Source organism: Ovis canadensis, chromosome 20 (assembly GCF_042477335.2).
Source record: "Ovis canadensis isolate MfBH-ARS-UI-01 breed Bighorn chromosome 20, ARS-UI_OviCan_v2, whole genome shotgun sequence".
Taxonomy (NCBI): Eukaryota; Metazoa; Chordata; class Mammalia; order Artiodactyla; family Bovidae; genus Ovis; species Ovis canadensis.
Window position 1 is genome coordinate 60,584,990 of NC_091264.1, and position 19,850 is coordinate 60,604,839.

General features: G+C 41.1%; 1 protein-coding gene across 3 annotated transcripts in view; it reads left to right on the plus strand.

Moving 5' to 3' along the window:
- LOC138426071 (uncharacterized) overlaps nucleotides 1-19,850 on the plus strand; it is a 203,075-nt gene that overhangs the window by 83,082 nt on the left and 100,143 nt on the right. For all 3 annotated transcript variants that reach the window (XM_069564735.1, XM_069564736.1, XM_069564734.1), the window contains 2 exons: nucleotides 2,802-2,928; nucleotides 5,033-5,266. In XM_069564735.1, the coding sequence (XP_069420836.1) occupies nucleotides 2,802-2,928; nucleotides 5,033-5,266 (361 nt within the window). The remainder of the gene's footprint in view (nucleotides 1-2,801; nucleotides 2,929-5,032; nucleotides 5,267-19,850) is intronic.

The window sequence follows — 19,850 nt, forward strand, 5'->3', positions numbered from 1 at the left end:
CAGAGGACAAGCATCTTGCTAAACATTCCATAATGCACAGGGCAACAAAGAATTATGTGGTTCAAAATGTCAACAGCACGGAGGCTGAGAAACCTTGTTATACGCCAGTGCTGTTTATTCATTGCCATTTTACTTAACTCTTAATCCTACTAGCAGTGAAAATAAAGTATCATCTGACAACCGTCTGTGAATATTATTCAGTACTTGAAAAAATAGACCATATGGGCAGGATTACATATTGCTGAGGTTTCCTTCCAATACTCGATAAGGTATAGACAAGCATACCTACTACATGCTACATTTCTAGAGATAGGACTTTATCCCCAAATAGCCAGGGATGTTGGTGCCCCGTTATATGCGAGAGAAAATTAATTATAGGCTAACTTATGGTCATGAAAATTTGAACTAACCTAAATATCTAATAACAAGGGATTATTTAAATAAATTACGGTAGACACTTAAAATACGAAGTCATTGCTAAAAATTTGTACTATCTCCTGGAAAATATGTATAATGCACAAAGTGAGAATACAGGTTACCAAGTATTTACAGCATCAGCCTCATTTTGTAAAAGAAAAAACAGTGAGTCTTGCTACCTAGCTGTGAAGAATTCTCAGGCTCAGTCGCTCAGTCATGTCTGACTCTTTGCAACCCTATGGACTGTAGCCCGCCAAGCTCCTCTCTCTATCCATGGGATTTCCAAGTCTAGAATACTGGAGTGGGTTACCATTCCCTTCTCCAGGGGATCTTCCCAATCCAGGGATTGAACCCACATCTCCTGCGTTGGCAGGCGGGTTCTTTCCCACTGAGCCACCAGGGAAGCCTTAGCTGTGGGGAATAGACCTCAGCATTTCACCAGTGTTTATCTCCTGGCTGAGGACGAACAAATGACTTTGATGGGGATATTTTTAGAAAATTAGATTTTATATAGCACACAAACATACACGTATATTTATATCATTACAAACGTGATAATAAGAGCTGTATACGGGAGAGAAAAGAACATTCTGCTACAAGTCCTGACTCAGAAGCAAGGTGATGTCTGGCTCCTGGTCTAGAGTATGGTGACTCCGAGGGGCCACAAGCCGCTAGACTTATCTCTAGGTAGCCGGCATCCTCCTGAAGCTGTTTATTAACCTTTTGATGTGCGTCGCATTCTTTTTTAACTAAGGAAGGTATTTTTAGAAACCCTTTAATTACAAAGAACGCAAATTACAACTGAGAACCCTGCTTTCTTACCCCCCACCTTAGGATGATTATCATGAATTCAGTATATAATTATTTAGATTAAGTTTTTAGGATATTTCACTAGGGCTTTACATTTTTTTGCCACGGGAACAAAGGAAGAAACTGAGGAAAACATCTCACTGTGGTTTACATAACATGTCTGATGTTTACTAATGAAATCAGTTTACCTTCATAACTGTATAATAGGGCCATTACAGACAATAGATACAGTAGTTTAAAAGTAATAAAATTTACAACAAAGTGTATTTAATTTGAAATTGAATTGCCAGCAAATGGGTGTCCTAATGAACTCTTGTGTCAATGTAGCTCTAACTAAATTAAGGGGAATCATTTCTATCCCAGGAAACTAAATCAGCTGTGAGATCCAAAAAGGCCATTCCTCTGGTGGAGGGGCTGTCATTGCCACAGATGGCCCTGCTGATGGAATTAAGCTTAAGCCAGGAGAAGTGAAATGCAAGATCCTTCTTAATTCAAATGAATTTGGAAATGCTGGCTGTTAGGAATCGTGAAGACTGAAGAAAAAAAAGAAAGAAGAAAAAAAAAAGGTGATAAAGAAAAACCTCAAATTAAGCCAGTAAATGTTAATAGGAGGAAAAACTTGGGGAACATTTTGAAGCTAGACATCGATCTTGAAGCCTTCCCAGGTGGCACAATGGTAAAGATCCCAACTGCCAATGCAGGAGATGTAAGAAACTTAGATTCAATCACCGGGTAAGGAAAATCCCCTGGAGAAGGAAATGGCAACCCATGCCAGTATTCTTGCCTGGAGAATCCCATGGACAGAGGAGCCTGGTAGGCTACAGTCCATGGGGTTACAAAGAGTGGGACATGAAGTGACTTAGCATGCACGGATAGATTTTGATCTCTGGACATTGTATTGAAAACAATAAAAAGATTATGTCATATCAGCTATTCACATCTTTAAATAATTCTTCCCCGTGGTTTCTCCAACAATTCATAAGATTGAAGGGGTGATGACAGAAAGGAAGTGGTAACACATTTCATCAAGTATTGGATCTGGTACTTTCCAAAACAAGTCATTTTTAATTGTTGGAAGATCTTTAGCTCATATGTTGTTGTTTAGTTGCTAAGTCGTGTCCGACTCTTTGTGACCCCGTGGACTGTCCATGGGATTTCCCAGGCAATGGAGTGGGTTGACATTTCCTCCCCAGGTTATCTTCCTGGCCTAGGAATTGGAACTCTTACATGTGTGCATGCTAAATCGCCTCAGTCATGTCCCACTCTGTGCGACCCTATGGACTGTAGCCTGCCAAGCTCCCCCATCCATGAGATTCTCCAGGCAAGAGTACTGGAGTGGGCTGCCATGCCCTCCTCTTACAGAGAGTTGCATATTTTGTAGGGTTTCATTTCAGAAATGACTCACCTCCCTACTTGAATCCACTGTGGCATGGTGTTTTTCTGACTCTTGTTATTCCGAGAAAACGTGCAAGGGCTACATCAGCTTGTGTGTTGTATCAAAGGTGGACTTTTCCACTATCTACCATCATCAATGTCTCGTCTTTTCATCTCCCCTCTTACTATACCTGCTACAGAACTACAAGTCAAGGAGTAATCGCAGATCCAAATGTTTGTGAAGCAGGCGGTGTAGCCAAGCTTGGTACCCTCCCAGAAGTAACCCACCCGTCAAAGGGAGCGGCGTGGCCTTGGCCCTGCTGGAAGGTGAGTTTCCGGAGACGTTTCCCCTCTGATGTAAAGAAGGTAAATCTAAGGTCAGTTTCATTGACTCACTTTCTTGTTGTGCCTTTCCTCTTGCAGAGCCCATGCTTTAGATAAACAGAGCTCTAGCAGGTCTTTAAAAAATTGATTAATTCCTTTTGCTTTTTGGCCCAGCCCCGTGGCACATGGGATCCTAGTTCTTCGACCAGGGCTTGAACCCATACCCCCTGCAGTAGAAGCATGAGGTGTTAACCACTGGACCTCCAGGGGTGTCCCTAGCAGGTCTTAACAACTCATTTTGAGGAGGGTTCTGTGCTGAAATAGAATTGCTAAAAGGTTCCATCACGAAGCCACTGGAATTCCTCGAAACTGGGTCCATGGAGCCAGGGTGGGTTCTCCCTAGACAATGAGGCCGACTTGCCACCATGCAAATGAGACAAGGCTTGACATTTGATGAATTTTCCATCTCCTCTCTCTCCTCTGCTGACACTCGCTCTGAGGAAGGCTGTAAATGCAAGAGAGATTGTGGTATAATTCCTCAGACTGGCATTTCTGCCCCCTAGTCACCATTCGATTATCTTCCAAATTGCTGTGTTTCAGAGAGATAAAGATTTTTTATGGCTTGCTGACTTGAAACAACCGCGAGAGCCAGCAAAAGATGGCTAAGCGGCCATGCATAGTAATTCCATTGGTAAATGACAAAATCTTTGTTTGTATGACATTTCCAAAATTACTACAGAAGATGAATCTGAAATACAAAATGTCACATTTGGCATGCAAAACCATCACAATATATTTCAGTATAAAATTCATAGAGGCGTTTAATTTAGAATGTGTTTAATAACTCAGTCTGCCTGCTTCAGTAATCCTGCCTTGAGGTTTAAAGAGATTGTCTTATTTATTCACACGGTGTTAATTTTTAAAATATTTTTGGCAACCAAAATGCTAAGGTTAAGTCTTTATTGTTAATTAAGATTTTATAATTAAACCAAAAAATAATTGTTATTCTGATTAGGGGTTGTCTGACTTGTACGAAAAAAGCAGAAGAAGTTTAGCAAGTTTCATTGTTTACTTAACTGTGATTTGATTCCAGAAGCACACTGTCTATATGGAAATATATATTATCTCGCACAAAATAAAGTCTAGGCAGGATTAAAACTGCTTTACTGTTAACTGCCGATTAACGGATGGTGCTACCAACATGGGTAGCCAGGAGAGAAACCTGTTTTTAAAAATGACATTAATTTTGCTTAAAGCACAATGTAACAGAGAATTCTTTAAGGTCAAATTATCCTTAAGGCTATTAGGGTGGAAAACATGACTTTATGACTTTTGAGTTATTAATAATCTCAGTTTAATTTTTGTGTAATCTGAAGCAATAGGACATTACACAGTTTATCAGTTTGTACCAACTTTTCAGCATTTACTAAAAATGAACGGCCCTTTGGTTCCAGCTGAAGGTAAGCAATGAAATTCAAATGTGCAGTAAAATATTCTTCTATCATATTCTTTACCTACATGCAGTTCATGCCAAGTTTTAGGCTGAAGCAGATAGAAACGCTCTTCTTCCTTTATTTATTTAGACTCTCAGTTGAAGCCTGTGGGGCAAGGTGATCTCTCGTTGAAATTAAAGGCAAGCGTTCGATCAGGTGAGGTGTTAGTCTGACCTGTTTTGCACATCACTCATCAATGGGGCCCGTGATCTCTGATTAGTGAGAGAGGTAAGGGCTGTCACCGTTCAAGCTTGCTGTCCATATTCATCCATCCCTTCAGAGGCCTGCTGTGTGGTTTTCAGAAGTGTTAGTTTCCTGTCCATTCTATCTCATTATAATAGATGAATGGTTTCTGATGTCACAGATCATTAACATACCACGCTTAAGAACTGGCTAAACTTTCCCTCACATAATCGGTAGGCATGCCTTTTGACCCCCTAATTACATCTCCTGTAGTCTGCCTCTGTTATCACAGCTAATACCTGACAATTACAGGTTGAGTAAAAATAATTGTCTACTTTTTCCCTCCCTGAGAAACGCATTGTGGCTAATTGTGTGGTTTTAACCAATTCCTGCATCGTTCAAGAAATTCAAGAAACCCGTCTTTTCTTTAGGTTGAGCAGAGTCAGTCACCTCAGCCTCTTCAGATACAGATGAAGTGCATCAGGGGTCTCAAGAACAAGGTTCCCCAAGGCTCCTACCTCCTCAAAGTGTCCCTGCTCGGTCAACCAGGTGGTCATGTCTTGCAGTGGTACCTGGAGGAGCAGCTGAAGACCAGGACACACCCAGTGAAGCACGGTGGAAACTTTTATGACGTGGGATTGTTTTTCCATGAAAGCCTTTATGTGGTAAGCTGGTCTTTTTGCACATGGATCACTATCTGTCCAGCTTTTCACCTTAGATGGTTTTAGATATTCAACTTCATGCACTAAACAGAAAGAATTTCATTCATTATTTAGCAAATACCCAATAAGCATCTGGTATGAGCCAAGCTCTGTGTTACATGCCAAGAGGTCACTAACATGTATGTTTTGTGTGTGTGCAATTGTGTGTATACCTTGGTAGGCAGCCGGGGACACTGATTATAGGCGAGAACCCAGCTGTAGGTAGGAAGAAAAGATGGAGGTTGTTTGGAAAATAGATTATGGATATAGGGGAAAGTGTTTACCAAGCAAAGGAATTCTGGAGGAGACAGTGCTGGAGGAGGAAGCTAGGGTTAAGTAAGATTAGAGAGTGATCATGGATGCAAGGATGAGAAGTGAGGGGTTCGAGATCATTGAGTCACCTTTGGAAGCAGAGAGGATAAGCTTAGCTTTTTCTCAGGCAACAGCACGAGGCAGACTAAGACAGAGAAGAAAGAGAAGAAAGGAGGAGGCTGGGCTAGTTCTAGAACCCTCACCATGTTTTGGTGCTTGAGATGCCAGGCTTGAGAGTAGACGTTGCTAATATAGAACTGCCTTACACCGTTCATTTGGATGAACATTGTAACAATCAGTGTAGGTATCATGGGGCACCAGGGCTGACAAGATTCATTGAGGAAGCAAGCCTGAGTTGACTCATCCATGAAACAGGAGTTAAAAAAACCTGCTTACCAGAGGCATTACAAAAAATGAGGTGATTGGGGAAACATACAGTGTCAATACACAGTAAGAATTCAGAAGTTTCTGTGGTTATAATTGTTATAGTTATTCTGTCTCCCTGATGGAGAAGTCCATAAACGTTTACCAGGTGACTTTCATTTTAATACTTATGACAAATACTTATAAATATATATATTTAAACGTTTAATTTTATATTGGAGTATAGCTGATTAACAATGTTGTGATAGTTTCATGTACAGAGTAGAGTGACTGTACCGTACATATACATGTACCCATTCTCCACCAAACTCCTCTCTCATCCAGGCTGCCGCATAACATTGAGCAGAGTTCCCTGTGCTGTACGGGAGGCCCTTGTTGGTTATCCATTTTAAATATAGCCGCGTGTAAAAGTTGACCTCAAACTCCCTAACTAGCCCATTCCTTCGCTTTTCCTCCCTGGTGGAGGAAAATTTGTTCTCTAAGTGTGTGAGTCTGTTTCTGTGATAAACACCTATTTTGAACAATTTTTGAATTAACCTTTGCTTGAGAACAATGTTGATTAACGCTTTTATTTCTCTGACGAATGACCCCCCAAAGCCTTCTTAAGATGTGTGGGGTGCAGGTGAGAGGCATTAGTCAAGGGAGGATATGGAGAAGACTTACCCCCTGGGGGAGCCCACTCCCCTGTAGAACAAGACTTTGAGGACAGGTGATAAGCAGGCAGCAGGTGCAACTCAGCCCATGACCCAAGATCTTGGTTCTTGCTATTTATCTCAGAGCAATTTCAGGAATGTGGTGACAGCTAAGATTTTAGTTAATAATTTAAAAAAAGGGTCCAGCCAGTACCTAATGGACAACTACATTCTTCCGGTAGATTTTAATTAAGTATCTACCCTTTTACAGCTTGGATCTGGGCTACTGAATATGTCATTCAAGAGCTTGCTATCTAGAGCCATCTGCATAAGTAGATGTTTTACGTCTGCATGCATGCCTCGTCACTCAGTTGTGTCCCACTCTTTGCCATCCCATGGACTGTGGCCCGTCAGACTTCTCTGTGCATGAGATTCTCCAGGCAAGAATACTGGAGTGGGTTGCCATTTCCTTCTCCAAGGGATCTTCCCAACCCAGTGATCCAACCCGCATTTCCGGCATCTCCTGCATTGCATTCTTTGCTGCTGAGCCACCAGGGAAGGCCCTAACAGAAAGTGCTACGGATTAAATGTCAGGAGGGTTTAGCGGACAAAGAGGTCCATCAAGAATGTCTTTGGGGACAAGAAGCAAAGCCGCAAAGAGACTGATGGTGTCAAAAAATGTGCAGTGTTGGGAAGTGCATCAAGTCCATAGGGAAAAGCAGATGCTGCTCATTCCTCCAATAGTGAAATGCATTTTCCCCTTCCTGCCAAACAGAGCACAGAGTATCTTGGAATAGTTCAAATAACAACCTCCAATTTTCTTCCCCTGTGTCAGAAGCGAACAAACCAAAATAATTACCTCCTGCCACAGCCAAGGAAAGTTTATTCTTTAACAGCCTGACAAAATGTCACTGAATTACATCCATCCCTTGGTATCACCTAGCAAAATCCTGGATCCCCAAAGAGGTCTACTAGGCTATTTCACAAGCAGTGTATGTAAGAAAAGTACAAAAATTCAAGACAAAACAGAAACACACAAAGCACCAGCACCTCCAGAACTTGACGGGAAAGAGAAGTCATCAGAGGCTGTTTGATTTCAGAATAAAAGTGCTGTTGCTCAAAGTTCTGCTTGTTCCACTGGGTTCTAGCAAGTTTTTCCACTAACCACACAGTTCTGCCTGCCAGTCACTCTGCTGGCAGTTTGTGGGAGACTGACAGTTAAAACAGCAAGGTTTAAAGAAGTGTCATTTTTCAGTAGTAGGATCAGATAACACAAAAACACACAAATGTGTTTGTGTATATAACCAATAAAAGGGCATCTAAGATATTTATGTCATTCTTTTCCAAATACAAGCCGAAGTCAGGGTCATTGCTCCACGAACAGGAGAAACTGGCTTCATATGGTTGTTTGAGAGTTCAAGACATCTTACTCATGTTAAACAGGGAAAGATGGTCATCGATCTCTATGCAGGCAGAAGGGACAGTCTTCCCTGGTGGCTCAGATGGTAAATTTGCCTGCAATGAAGGAGACCTGGGTTCAGTCCCTGTGTGGGGAAAATCCCCTGGAAGGGAATGGCAACCCACAGTATTCTTGCCTGGAGAATTCCATGCACAGAGGAACCTGGTGGGCTACAATCCATGGGGTCTCAAAGAGTCAGACATGACTTAGTGACTAAACAGCAATAACAAAAGGACACCAGTCATATGGTGGACTTTGGTAATAGTATCTGGGCCCAAAGAATGTTTCATTAATTACTAGATAGAACTGTCATGCTTAAATTCTCATTTGCATTGGTACAGGGATGGGCCATCTTAAAAAAGGATATAAATAGTAGGTTAAAAAGCAAAACCAGCAAAATGCAGGCAAAGAACATTGATTAATGAATTTAAAACTTTTTCTGAAAGGTCATATGCTCATGTTGGGCTAAGCCCCAGGCAGGTCTAACCAACATGACCAGGCCCTTTGTGTGGAGCAGGTAACCCATGCTGACTCCAAATTTGCTGACATAACAGGGTTATTATTTCTGGAAGGATGTAGCATTCTGGAGCAATTTCTGTAATGATTCCATTAAGACCATGATTTCCTTCAATTTAAGCCAATATATTTCACTTTTCACATTATTCTACACAACACAGGAAATAAAACCATGTCTTGGACTGAGTGTCTGTGCTACAAGAGGGAAAAAATTACTTGATTTTGATGGTACTTAACCCCATTTTATTCCATAAGTACATCTGCGGTTTTTTTAAAATCACCTGTCAGTGTGAATAATGAGATTTTATGAATACTAGTTTAAAGGCAAAATCTGGTCTTATACTAAATTGTGGCAATTTTGAGGATTCCTTGAGGAAGACAGCAAGCACATGACATAATTTCCTTGGATAGTATTTACAAGCACCCTGTATAGATTCCCAAGTCGTGCTAGTGGTAAAGAATCCACTGGACAGTGCAGGAGCCCTAAGAGACTTGGGTTTGATCCCTGGTTTGGGAAGATCCCCTGGAGAAGGAAATGGCAACCTGCTCCAGTATTCTTGCCTGGAGAATCCCATGGACAGAGGAGCCTGGCAGTCTGCAGTCTACTGGGCTGCATAGGGTTGGACACAATTTAGCAACTGAGCATGCACAAATTACCTCACAGTCGTGTAAGTTCAGCTTACCAACAATGAATACTACAAGGAAATGTTAAGATAATCTTAAGAGCTAAATCTTGGTATTAGTAGTTTCTAAAATAGAAATAAATCTGATTGAGAAGAAACACATCAATTTAGAGAAAAAGATATCATTTTAACCCTAATTATATATGGGGAACCTGTCACTGGTAGTGAATAAGGAAATAAATATTTTGAAGTTTTATGAGTTCATGTTTATTTAGTCTTATCTCTCCTCTTTAAACTACAAAAACAATATTTTAGGTAAATATTTTCAAAACAGAGAAGTGAGCTCATAAACTGACTTCCTTGAGGCATGAGCAGACTTGACCTTGCTCATTCTCCTGTGGAAAGGTAGATGAAAGCCTGCTGATGTGCCTTCTAGAAATTTCCAGAGTACTTAGTCATGCTTGGAGACCTCCCCAAGTGCATCAGTTGATGTTAACCGCCAACTTGATTATTTTAAGGAAGAAATTTCTCCAGATGATTTTTGATATTTCCAAGTGCAAATAGCCATTTTGGCCTTTCTGATTATAGAAGACAGCTTAAGCTCTTTGCGAAGAAAATCACAGAATTAAAAAAATACATGTCAAAGTCTAGTTTTCAGCAAGCATGTATTCCTATTCTGAAAGCACATTACCTGCATTCACACTTACCTTTTATTTGTCATAGCTGTCTAACTACACAAAGGAGATCAATAAATACATAATTTTGGGTTTGATAAACATATGGTTTTGAGTAAGTATATAATCACTTCAAACTTAGGAAAGGAATATAGATAATGGAAGAGTCACACTGAGTGGTCCCAGCCAACACTGTGGGGTAAGCAAGTTACTCCGCTGAGTTGGCTCTGATTTTCTGACTGACATAATGTGGAGACATAGAAAAATGTTTTTGTTTTAAGCACTGAATTTTGGAATTGTTTGTTATGCAGCAATGGATACCTGAGGAACTTATTTGGCCCCTTCTATGACCAAGCATTGGAGAAGGCAATGGCACCCCACTCCAGTACTCTTGCCTGGAAAATCCCATGGATGGAGGAGCCTGGTGGGCTGCAGTCCATGGGGTTGCTAAGAGTTGGACATGACTGAGTGACTTCACTTTCACTTTTCACTTTCATGCATTGGAGAAGGAAATGGCAACCCACTCCAGTGTCCTTGCCTGGAGAATCCCAGGGATGGGAGAGCCTGGTGGGCAGGCTTCTATGGGGTCGTACAGAGTCAGACACGACTGAAACGACTTAGCAGCAGCAGCAGCAGCATGACCAAGCATATGCAGGGTACATCATGAGAAATGCTGGGCTAGAAGAAGCACAAGCTGGAATCAAGATTGCCAGGAGAAATATCAATAACCTCAGATATGCAGATGACACCACCCTTGTGGCAGAAAGTGAAGAAGAACTAAAGAGCCTCTTGATGAAAGTGAAAGAAGAGAGGGAAAAAGTTGGCTGAAAGCTCAACATTCGGAAAACTAAGATCGTGGCATATGGTCCCATCACTTCATGGGAAATAGATGGGGAAACAGTGGAAACAGTGGCTGACTATATTTTTCTGGGCTCCAAAATCACTGCAGATGGTGATTACAGCCATGAAATTAAAAGACACTTACTCCTTGGAAGGAAAGTTATGACCAACCTAGACAGCATATTCAAAAGCAGAGACATTACTTTGCCAACAAAGGTCCATCTAGTCCAGGCTATGGTTTTTCCAGTGGTCATGTATGGATGTGAGACTTGGACTATAAAGAAGGCTGAGCGCTGAAGAATTGATGCTTTTGAACTCTGGTGTTGGAGAAGACCCTTGAGAGTCCCTTGGACTGCAAGGACATCCAACCAGTCCATCCTAAAGGAGATCAGTTTTGGGTGTTCATTGGAAGGACTGATGTTGAAGCTGAAACTCCAATACTTTGGCCACCTGATGTGAAGAGCTGACTCATTTGAAAAGACCCTGATGCTGGTAAAGATTGAGGGTGGGAGGAGAAGGGGATGACAGAGGATGAGATGGCTGGATGGTATCACTGACTCGACGGACATGGGTTTGGGTGGACTCCGGTAGTTGGTGATGGACAGGGAGGCCTGGCGTGCTGTGCTTCATGGGGTTGCAAAGAGTTGGACACGACTGAGCGACTGAACTAAACTGCACTGATTACCAAGAACTGGGCTTCCCAGGTGATTCAGTGGTCAAGAATCTACTTGCCAATGCAGGGTATGCAAGAGATGGGGGTTTGATCCCTGGGTTGGGAAGACCCCTGGAGTAGGAAACGGAAACCCACTCCAGTAATCTTGCCTGAAGAATTCCTTGGACAGACGAGCCTGGCAGGCTACCGTCCATGGGGTCGCAGAATCAGACATGACTGAGCATGCATGTGCAAATGACCAAGAACTATATCGAGAGTTGGAGAAATACAGTCAGGGCTCTCAAATTGCTTGGGTAGCTGTTGCAAATTTAGTCTTGTGTGCTTAAAGAAAAAGAATCATTATATATCTGTATTCAGAGTTGGTTCACCCAAAAGGCATTTGATTCCTGTGTGCAATGCCTGGTCCTTGAGTTATGGTGTGTGTATGTACAAAGGAAGGTGTGGGAGACGGGAGCAGATAGGTAGAGGAGTTATGTTCTCTCCAAATACAGGGGCTGACATCTTAAATCCCAGGACCTCTGACTGTGACTATGCTTGGAGACAAGGTCTCTTTGAGAGGTTAAGTTATAATGAGAACACTGGTGATGCTTCAGTTGCTAAGTAGTGTCCAACTCTTGCAATCCCACGGACTATAGCCCGCCAGGCTCTTCTGCCCATGGGATTCTGCAGGCAAGAATACTGGAGTGGGTTGCAATTTCCTTCTCCAGGAGATCTTCCCTACCCAGGAATAGAACCCAGGTCTCCTGCGCTGCTGGCAGATTCATTACCAACTGAGCTACAAGGGAAGCCCACTTGCAGCTGGGGTAAACTTGTAGCTGAGGACATTGGGGTAAATCCTAATCCAGCAGGACCGGTGTCCTTATAAGAAGAGGAGATTAGGACACAGGAGCCGCGGAAGATGACGCGAAGACACAGGGAGACAGGGAGATAAATTTCTGAAGAAATCAATCCTGGCATCATGTTGATTTTGCACTTCTAGCTTCCAGATCTTTGAGAAAATAAGTTCCTGTTGTTTAAGTGTTCCAGTCAGTGGAGCTTTGCTATGGTGGTCCTAAAAAAACTCCTAAAGAACTGGTGACAATGAATTGTCCTTTGATTTAATGGGACAGAAGAAACAATGGCTAACTTCAACCTTTTAGAATTCAGTACATCAATTTGCCATCACTGAAATAAGGTCTAAGAAAACCTGGCTTCAGCTTGCTGTGTGATTGAACTATTACATGGGTATACAGAATTTTAAGAAGTATGCGCTCAGGTATGCTAAGTTGCTTCAATTGTGTCTGACTCTTTGCAAGCTTATGGCCTGTCCCCACCAGGGTCCTCTGTCCATGGGATCCTCTAGGCAAGAATGCTGGAGGGGTTGCTGCGCCCTTCTATAGGCATCTTCCCTATAAACCCAAGGATTGAACCTGCCCCACTGAAGTCTCCTGTATTGGCAGGCAGGTTCTTTGCTGCTAGCGCCACCTGGGAAGCCCTTTAAGAAGTAGCTTCCCTGCTGGCTCAGCTGGTAAAGTGTCTGCCTGAAATGTGAGAGACCCAGGTTCGATCCCTGGGTCGGGAAGATTGGACACGACTGAGTGACTTCACTCACTCACTCAGTCAAAGAAAGTGAAAGTGAAGTCGCTCAGTCCTGTCCGACTTTTTGCGACCCCATGGACTGTAGCCTACAAGGCTCCTCTGTCGGTGGAATTTTCCAGGCAAGAGTATTGGAGTGGGTTGCCATTTCTTCCTCCAGGGGATATTCCCGACCCAGGGATTGAACCCCGGTCTCCCTCATTTCAGACAGACGCTTTACCGTCTGAGCCACCAGGGAAGTCCTGAGCAGTACACCAACCAGTTAATACTTATACTTCAGTGTGGCAAGGTATTGTTATTATAGCAGTAGATGGGCACCATTTTTGTTTTACTGGAGGGAAATCCAATATGAATAAAATGGCAACTTTTCAAACATGACATTTAATCCATGCATGTAAATCAAACTGAGAATCTATTATTCATTATTAAAGGGGTGGCATATTTTTATTACTCTGAGAATGAAACACAAATACTGTGAAATATTTAGTGCCTTTTCTTGAACTTTTGAGACACTTATCAAGTAGTCATCCAGCTAGTACTGGCTCTCATTTTAAAATATAGCCACGAAATTAATAAGTTTGGAGTTTTATACCTGAAGAAAGGATGCTCAATTTCAGTGAAATAGGCAAATTTATTTTTTATTGAAAGCTTCCCAAAGACTTAAGATGGTAAAAGACTTTAGTAATGTTCAGATTCCAGTATGTATATGAAGAATATAGTTCATATTCTTGTCATTATTAGTCATGGTCCCAGCATTCTTCCCTGAAGTGCTTTCTGAAAACGACATATATCAGAAACTGATTAAAATGACCTAAAGTATTAATTCTTAAACTATGGTGAACCCAACATTTTGCAAGAGGTTATTTTCTGTGTGACATTTAATATCAAAGAATTGAAATGATTTTAATAACTCATAGGAAAGAGTGATCTTAGGAAAACTAGAGCCTGAGCATGACTCCTTTTTTCTGATTATTGATTATTACCATCCATAATGAATAGTCCTGGCTATTAGCATTCAATAATTTTGGAAAATGACTTAATCTCCTGGGCCTCAATTCCTTCATTTGTAAACTGGGAATCTAATACCTAATTCATAAAGATCTTGTGAGCATTAAATGATGTGATGTACAGATTGCTCAGTATAGTGGGTTACATGTAGGAAATAACTAGTAGCTATAGTTGTTTTTTACTTATAATCATCTTCTATGTAGCATGTTTTCTTCTTTTTGCTCTGTTAGATTTCTCGAGCCCTTCAAAACATTCCTTCAAGAAGTATTTGTTGATCCATTCTTGATTTCTCTCTTCTAAGAAAACTCAGTTTCCATTAAATTTATTCGGTGCTCTTTTGACTCTATTCCTTGTTACTAGGTGATGTGAAGGGCTTCAGGGCCATCAGTGTAAAAAGCTGATTATCGCTGTCTCATATTCTCTGGCAGGGAGGAAGAGGAATGTGCGTTGAGTGCCTCCACTATGCCAGTTTCATCACTATGCGTTTAAAATGCCCAAATAAGTGCAAATTTCAAACCGCGCAATCTGTTGTTAAATCGATTTTGAAGATGAGAGAAACTGAGATTTTTGAGATGAGAACTTGACCAGATGTTCAAAGCTGAGATTCAAACACGGGTTTAAATGACGCCACAGTCCAAACACAAAGTTTCACAACCTGCCCTAAAGGACACAGCAAGAATTGATATGTTGGTTTTTTAAATCTGTAAACTACTCATCAGTTCCCATAATTTTCTTCATATTTTTATCAGACTTCTGTTTCTAACGCCAAGTCTCTCGCTCTTTCCTGGCTCTTCTTCTGTCCTCTGTGTCTGTTGTACATGTGTTCACATCTGATTTACTCAGAGTGGAGCGCCCTAGTTACCAATAGTAGTTCTTGTTCACTCTGCATGCAATTCAATAATCAATTCAATTTTTACCAGCCTCACTTGGGCATGAGCTGCTGTATTACGTAATACTGACAGGTGGTCACTTAATCTTAAATATATTTGGCAGCACTAGAATGTAAACTTCTTGAGAGTAGGGACTGGTGTCTGTTTCGTTCACGGCTGAATATTTGCCACCTAGAAATGTGTCTTGATAAATATATTTTTAAATGAATGAATAAACCTAAAACTTCTAATGAGTCACATGACAGACTTCAAATAGATGAGTATGACTGCCTTATAGCTGAAAAATGTCTGAACTTTTACAAAAATTTGGTATTTTATGCATATGCACATTCTTCATTTTATTGGAAATGCTGCTGAGATGCCATAAACCCACCTTTGTCCTTTTGTGTCTGTTCTCTACATCTGTTCACATCTGATTTATTCAGGGTTCAGAACGCCCTAGTTACCAAATAGTAGTTCTTGTTCACTTTGCATGCAATTCAACAATCAAATCATTTTGAATTCTCTAAAGAGGAGGAACTTGCTTCTATATTTGAACTCACTCACATTCAGAGGGAATACGTTTTAATATTTCAACATCTATACAAAATGCTTTGCAATGATTTTTAAAGCACTAATTCTCTTATGAACACTGAGTGAAGTCACAAAGGGCTGACGAGGGTAAAGAATTTCTCCAAGGTCACATGGCCTGGTAATTACAAAGAACAAGGCTGGCTATCTTTTCGTATCCATCTGCCTCATGCGTGTACCAAACAGTAGTCAGTGGCTTTGAACTGATGGGGCTCTCAGAGCTTCTAGTGGTTGGCAGGAGAAGGATTTATGAGCAAACAAACAAAAAACCACTAAGCTCAAGGACCAATAAAGGTCAGTCTAGTAGACTGCAAAGCTGAGCATGTCAGGCCCCTGCTTAAGCTCCCCTAGTGGCTCCATGACACTCAGACTAAAAATCCAAATTCCTTACTTGGCCCTCCAAGCTTTACATGATCTGGTTCCCATCCTCCTTTCTAATTTCCTTGCATATGGCTTTTCTGCTTGTGTGTTTCATTCAAGTTTCACTTTCTCTTCTCTGAACTGACCAAGCACATTCTTATTATAAGTTCACTGCATTAAATGTGGCTTCTGGCTGTGAGGTTCCTCCTCTAACCTTGACACTGCTGTCCAAAGTCAAGTGTCCCTTCCCGAGACAAGATTTTCTTAATAAAATAGCTCCTCCTCTGGTCATTTTCTAGTATATCTCTAATTTCCTTTTATTATTTTAATATCCTTAGTGATCAAGTAGAGCATTTATCGCTATTGATATTATCTTATTTATTGCTTGTCCCCTCCCCCACCAGATTGTAGCTCAAAAAGAAATATAAGTTTTGTTTAATTGTTTTTATCATCAGTGCCTAAAACTGTTGCTGAAGTTGTTTAGTTATTAAATCATGTCCAACTCTTTTGGGACTCCATGGATGATAGCCCACCAGGCTCTTCCACCCATGAGATTTCCTAGGCAAGAACACTGGTGTGGGTTGCCGTTTCCTTCTCCAGGATATTTTCCCTGGCCCAGGGATTGAACTAGCACCTCCTGTGTTGGCAGGCAAATTCTTTACCACTGAGCTACCTGGTAAGCAGCTAGGGTGTGGTTGTGTAGTTTTATTAAAACGGTTCTCCTTTTACATTTGTTTGGTATTGAGTAATACCATCACTACACGGGAAATAGATGGGGAAACAGTGAAAACAGTGTCAGACTTTATTTTTGGGGGGTCCAAAATCACTGCAGATGGTGACTGCAGCCATGAAATTAAAAGACGCTTACTCCTTGGAAGAAAAGTTATGATCAACCTAGATAGCATGTTCAACCTAGATAGCAGAGACATTACTTTGCCAACAAAGGCCCATCTAGTCAAGGCTATGGTTTTTCCAGTGGTCATGTATGGATGTGAGAGTTGGACTGTGAAGAAAGCTGAGTGCCAAAGAATTGATGCTTTTGAACAGTGGTGTTGGAGAAGACTCTTGAGAGTCCCTTGGACTGCAAGGAGATCCAACCAGTCCATTCTAAAGGAGATCAGTCTTGAGTGTTCTTTGGAAGGAATGATGCTGAAACTCCAGTACTTTGGCCACCTGATACGAAGAGTTGACTCATTGGAAAAGACTCTGATGCTGGGAGGGATTGGGGGCGGGAGGAGAAGGGGACGACAGAGGATGAGATAGCTGGATGGTATCACCTACTTGATGGACGGGAGTTTGAGTGAACTCTGGAGATGGTGGACAGGGAGGCCTGGCATGCTGCGATTCATAAGGTCACAAAGAGTTGGACATGACTGAGAGACTGAACTGAACTAAACTGAATACCAAAAAGAGAAATATAAATGGGCTTTTAATAAATGTGTGTAAATGAATGATTGAATGAAGGGAAGCATAAATTTGGATATGGCTTTTGACATAGTCAAATCAATAATGTTAGTAGCTAGGAGAACATGAACAAATCATTACTTGTCTAAATCTTTCTTCAATCACCTGTAAAATGGGCTAATATTAACCACATTGACATGCAGATCAATGTTATATTGTGCATGTAAGAGCTTTGTAAAATACAAGATGCTGCACAGGCATTAATATAATTGCCAGATATATCTTTGGTACCATGTGGGTTTCCCAAAGGGAAAGTGTTGATTAGCAATTATTGCCAAAAATTTTATCCTTTCCAAATGATGTATTTGCCTGTTCCTTGTAAAACCATTTGTGGTTAATTTGTTGGTCTTTGATCTAATCAGGCTGCAGATGTTCAGAAATGCCATCTTTTTGTGCTTTGAGGCTCAGTCACTGGGGTTTGTAAAAGTAATGGGCTGTGCCCAATTTTTCCCCAATGTCTTCAACTCTCAGGGACAATGAAGGGAAAAATCTATCTTTTGCCTAACAAGGATAAACTGAAAAGAAAATTTAACTTTTTGTTTTCACAGTAAAAAAAAAGGGGGGGGTATGGGGGGGAGAAATCCCAGAACTAAATTTTCTAAATTAAAATATTCAATTAGATTTTGCCATCTCCCTAGAGTGAAATATTCTTAGTTGAACATTTGAGTAGCATGTGAAGAGATGAGTTATGACATATTGAGGTTGAGGTCAGGTAATGGAATTGCGATGTAATGAGATGACATGCCATATATTTCCTCTTGATTTCAGTCATGTTTGATGGAAAATGGTGGCAAGGCCATATTTTTTAGCCAGTAATTATTCAGGTATGAATCAGTTTGATCTCAGACAGAATTGTGGTTGCCCTGAGCTGCGGAAGTCAATTAGACGTATGATCAAGGACACACAAACCTGTCTTGTCTTGGTATCTATATTGGACATTGATTCTCAAAGTCTCTTCTGAAGGACCATGTGAATCACTATTACTTTAACCTGCCTGTAAAAATCAAAATTCCCAAGCTTCACCTCAGACTTACTGATTTAACGATGAGAATGGGCCCTAGAAACCTGCATTTTAAACAAATGCCTTTGGGTAATTCTCACACAAACCAAATTAAAGGGGCACCTAGATGATGTCCTTGCATGATTGTGAATGTTTCGCAAATAACTAAGTTTGTTGTTAAAAAATCACGAAATGAGATTCAGGGACTATAGGTCTGAGAGATCATAGACCTCTGATCTCACTTTAGGGAGATTTTTATTTCAGAATTACTAATTTGTAAGCTATCTGATGAATCTAACACTTGGGCTCATTCTTTATTTTAAAATTATAGTTAATTTACAATATTGTGTTAGTTTCAGGTGTATAACAAAGTGATTCAGTTATATACACAATTGTTTGTTGTTCTTTAGCTGCTGAGTTGCGTCTGACTCTTTGGAACCACATCGATTGTAGCCTGCCAGGCTCCTCTGTCCATGGGATTCTCCAGCAAGAATACTGGAGTGGGTTTGCCATTTTCTTCTCCAGGGGATCTTCCCAACCCAGGAATGGAACCCGGTTCCCCTGCACTGGCAGGTGGATTCTTAACCAGTGAGCCCCCAGGGAAGTCCATATGTGTTTACATACATATATATAAATAGATAATATAAATTTTATATAAATAAATAATATACAAATTATATGTAATGAACAAATAAACATATAGCATTCATATTTATAAATATGTATAAACATATAGGCATTTGCATTTGTAAACATATATGTATATTCAGAAAGACTCATTCTTTAAGGATCCCGGAAGATGAAGTTGTTAAGGGGGCTGTTGGAGGAAGCATGTTTTCACTTGATAAGCTCTGAGTCTGCTTTTGATGGCTGAACCCAGCGGTAGCAATGATGGAGGGAACAGGCTGAATACAGAGAAACATGTTGGGGAGAGCCCAGCTCCTCAGTCTGTAGAGATCATGGCGGGCAGGAAATAGAGGAGTGGTCCAGAGCCTCTTCACTAGGAATCCAGGTGGGCCCTCTGATGCTCAACTCCAGCACTCAGGAAGCACAGCGTGAATGGTCCGGAGCGCATTGCCAGGAATCAAATCCCAGCTCTGCCCTCTACACCTATTTTCTGTGTGACCTTGGGTGTGACCTTGCCCCAGCTCTCTTTGCCTCAGGGGCATCATTTGTCACAGGAAGTAAACAACAGGATCTACTTTGTACAATTATCATAGTGATTGAGTTCATAAGGATAAAATGATTCAAAAAGTACCTTGCATTTCGCCAACTTTCAATAGAGATGAGAGCTTCCCTGGTGGCTTAAAGAATCGACCTGCCAGTGCAAGCAACACAGGTTCGATCCCTGGGTTGGAAAGATCCCCTGGGAAATCCCATGGACAGAGGAGCCTGGTAGGCTACGATTTCTGGAGTTGCAAAGTGGGACACAACTTAGTGGCTAATCAACAACAACAGATGAATAGCTGATACTCTACTGTTAGGGTTAAGAAACTAAAAAAAAAAAAAATCAGTTTCTAAAACGGAACTGGAGCTATTACATGTGCACACAAAGCACTGGTTTTCCA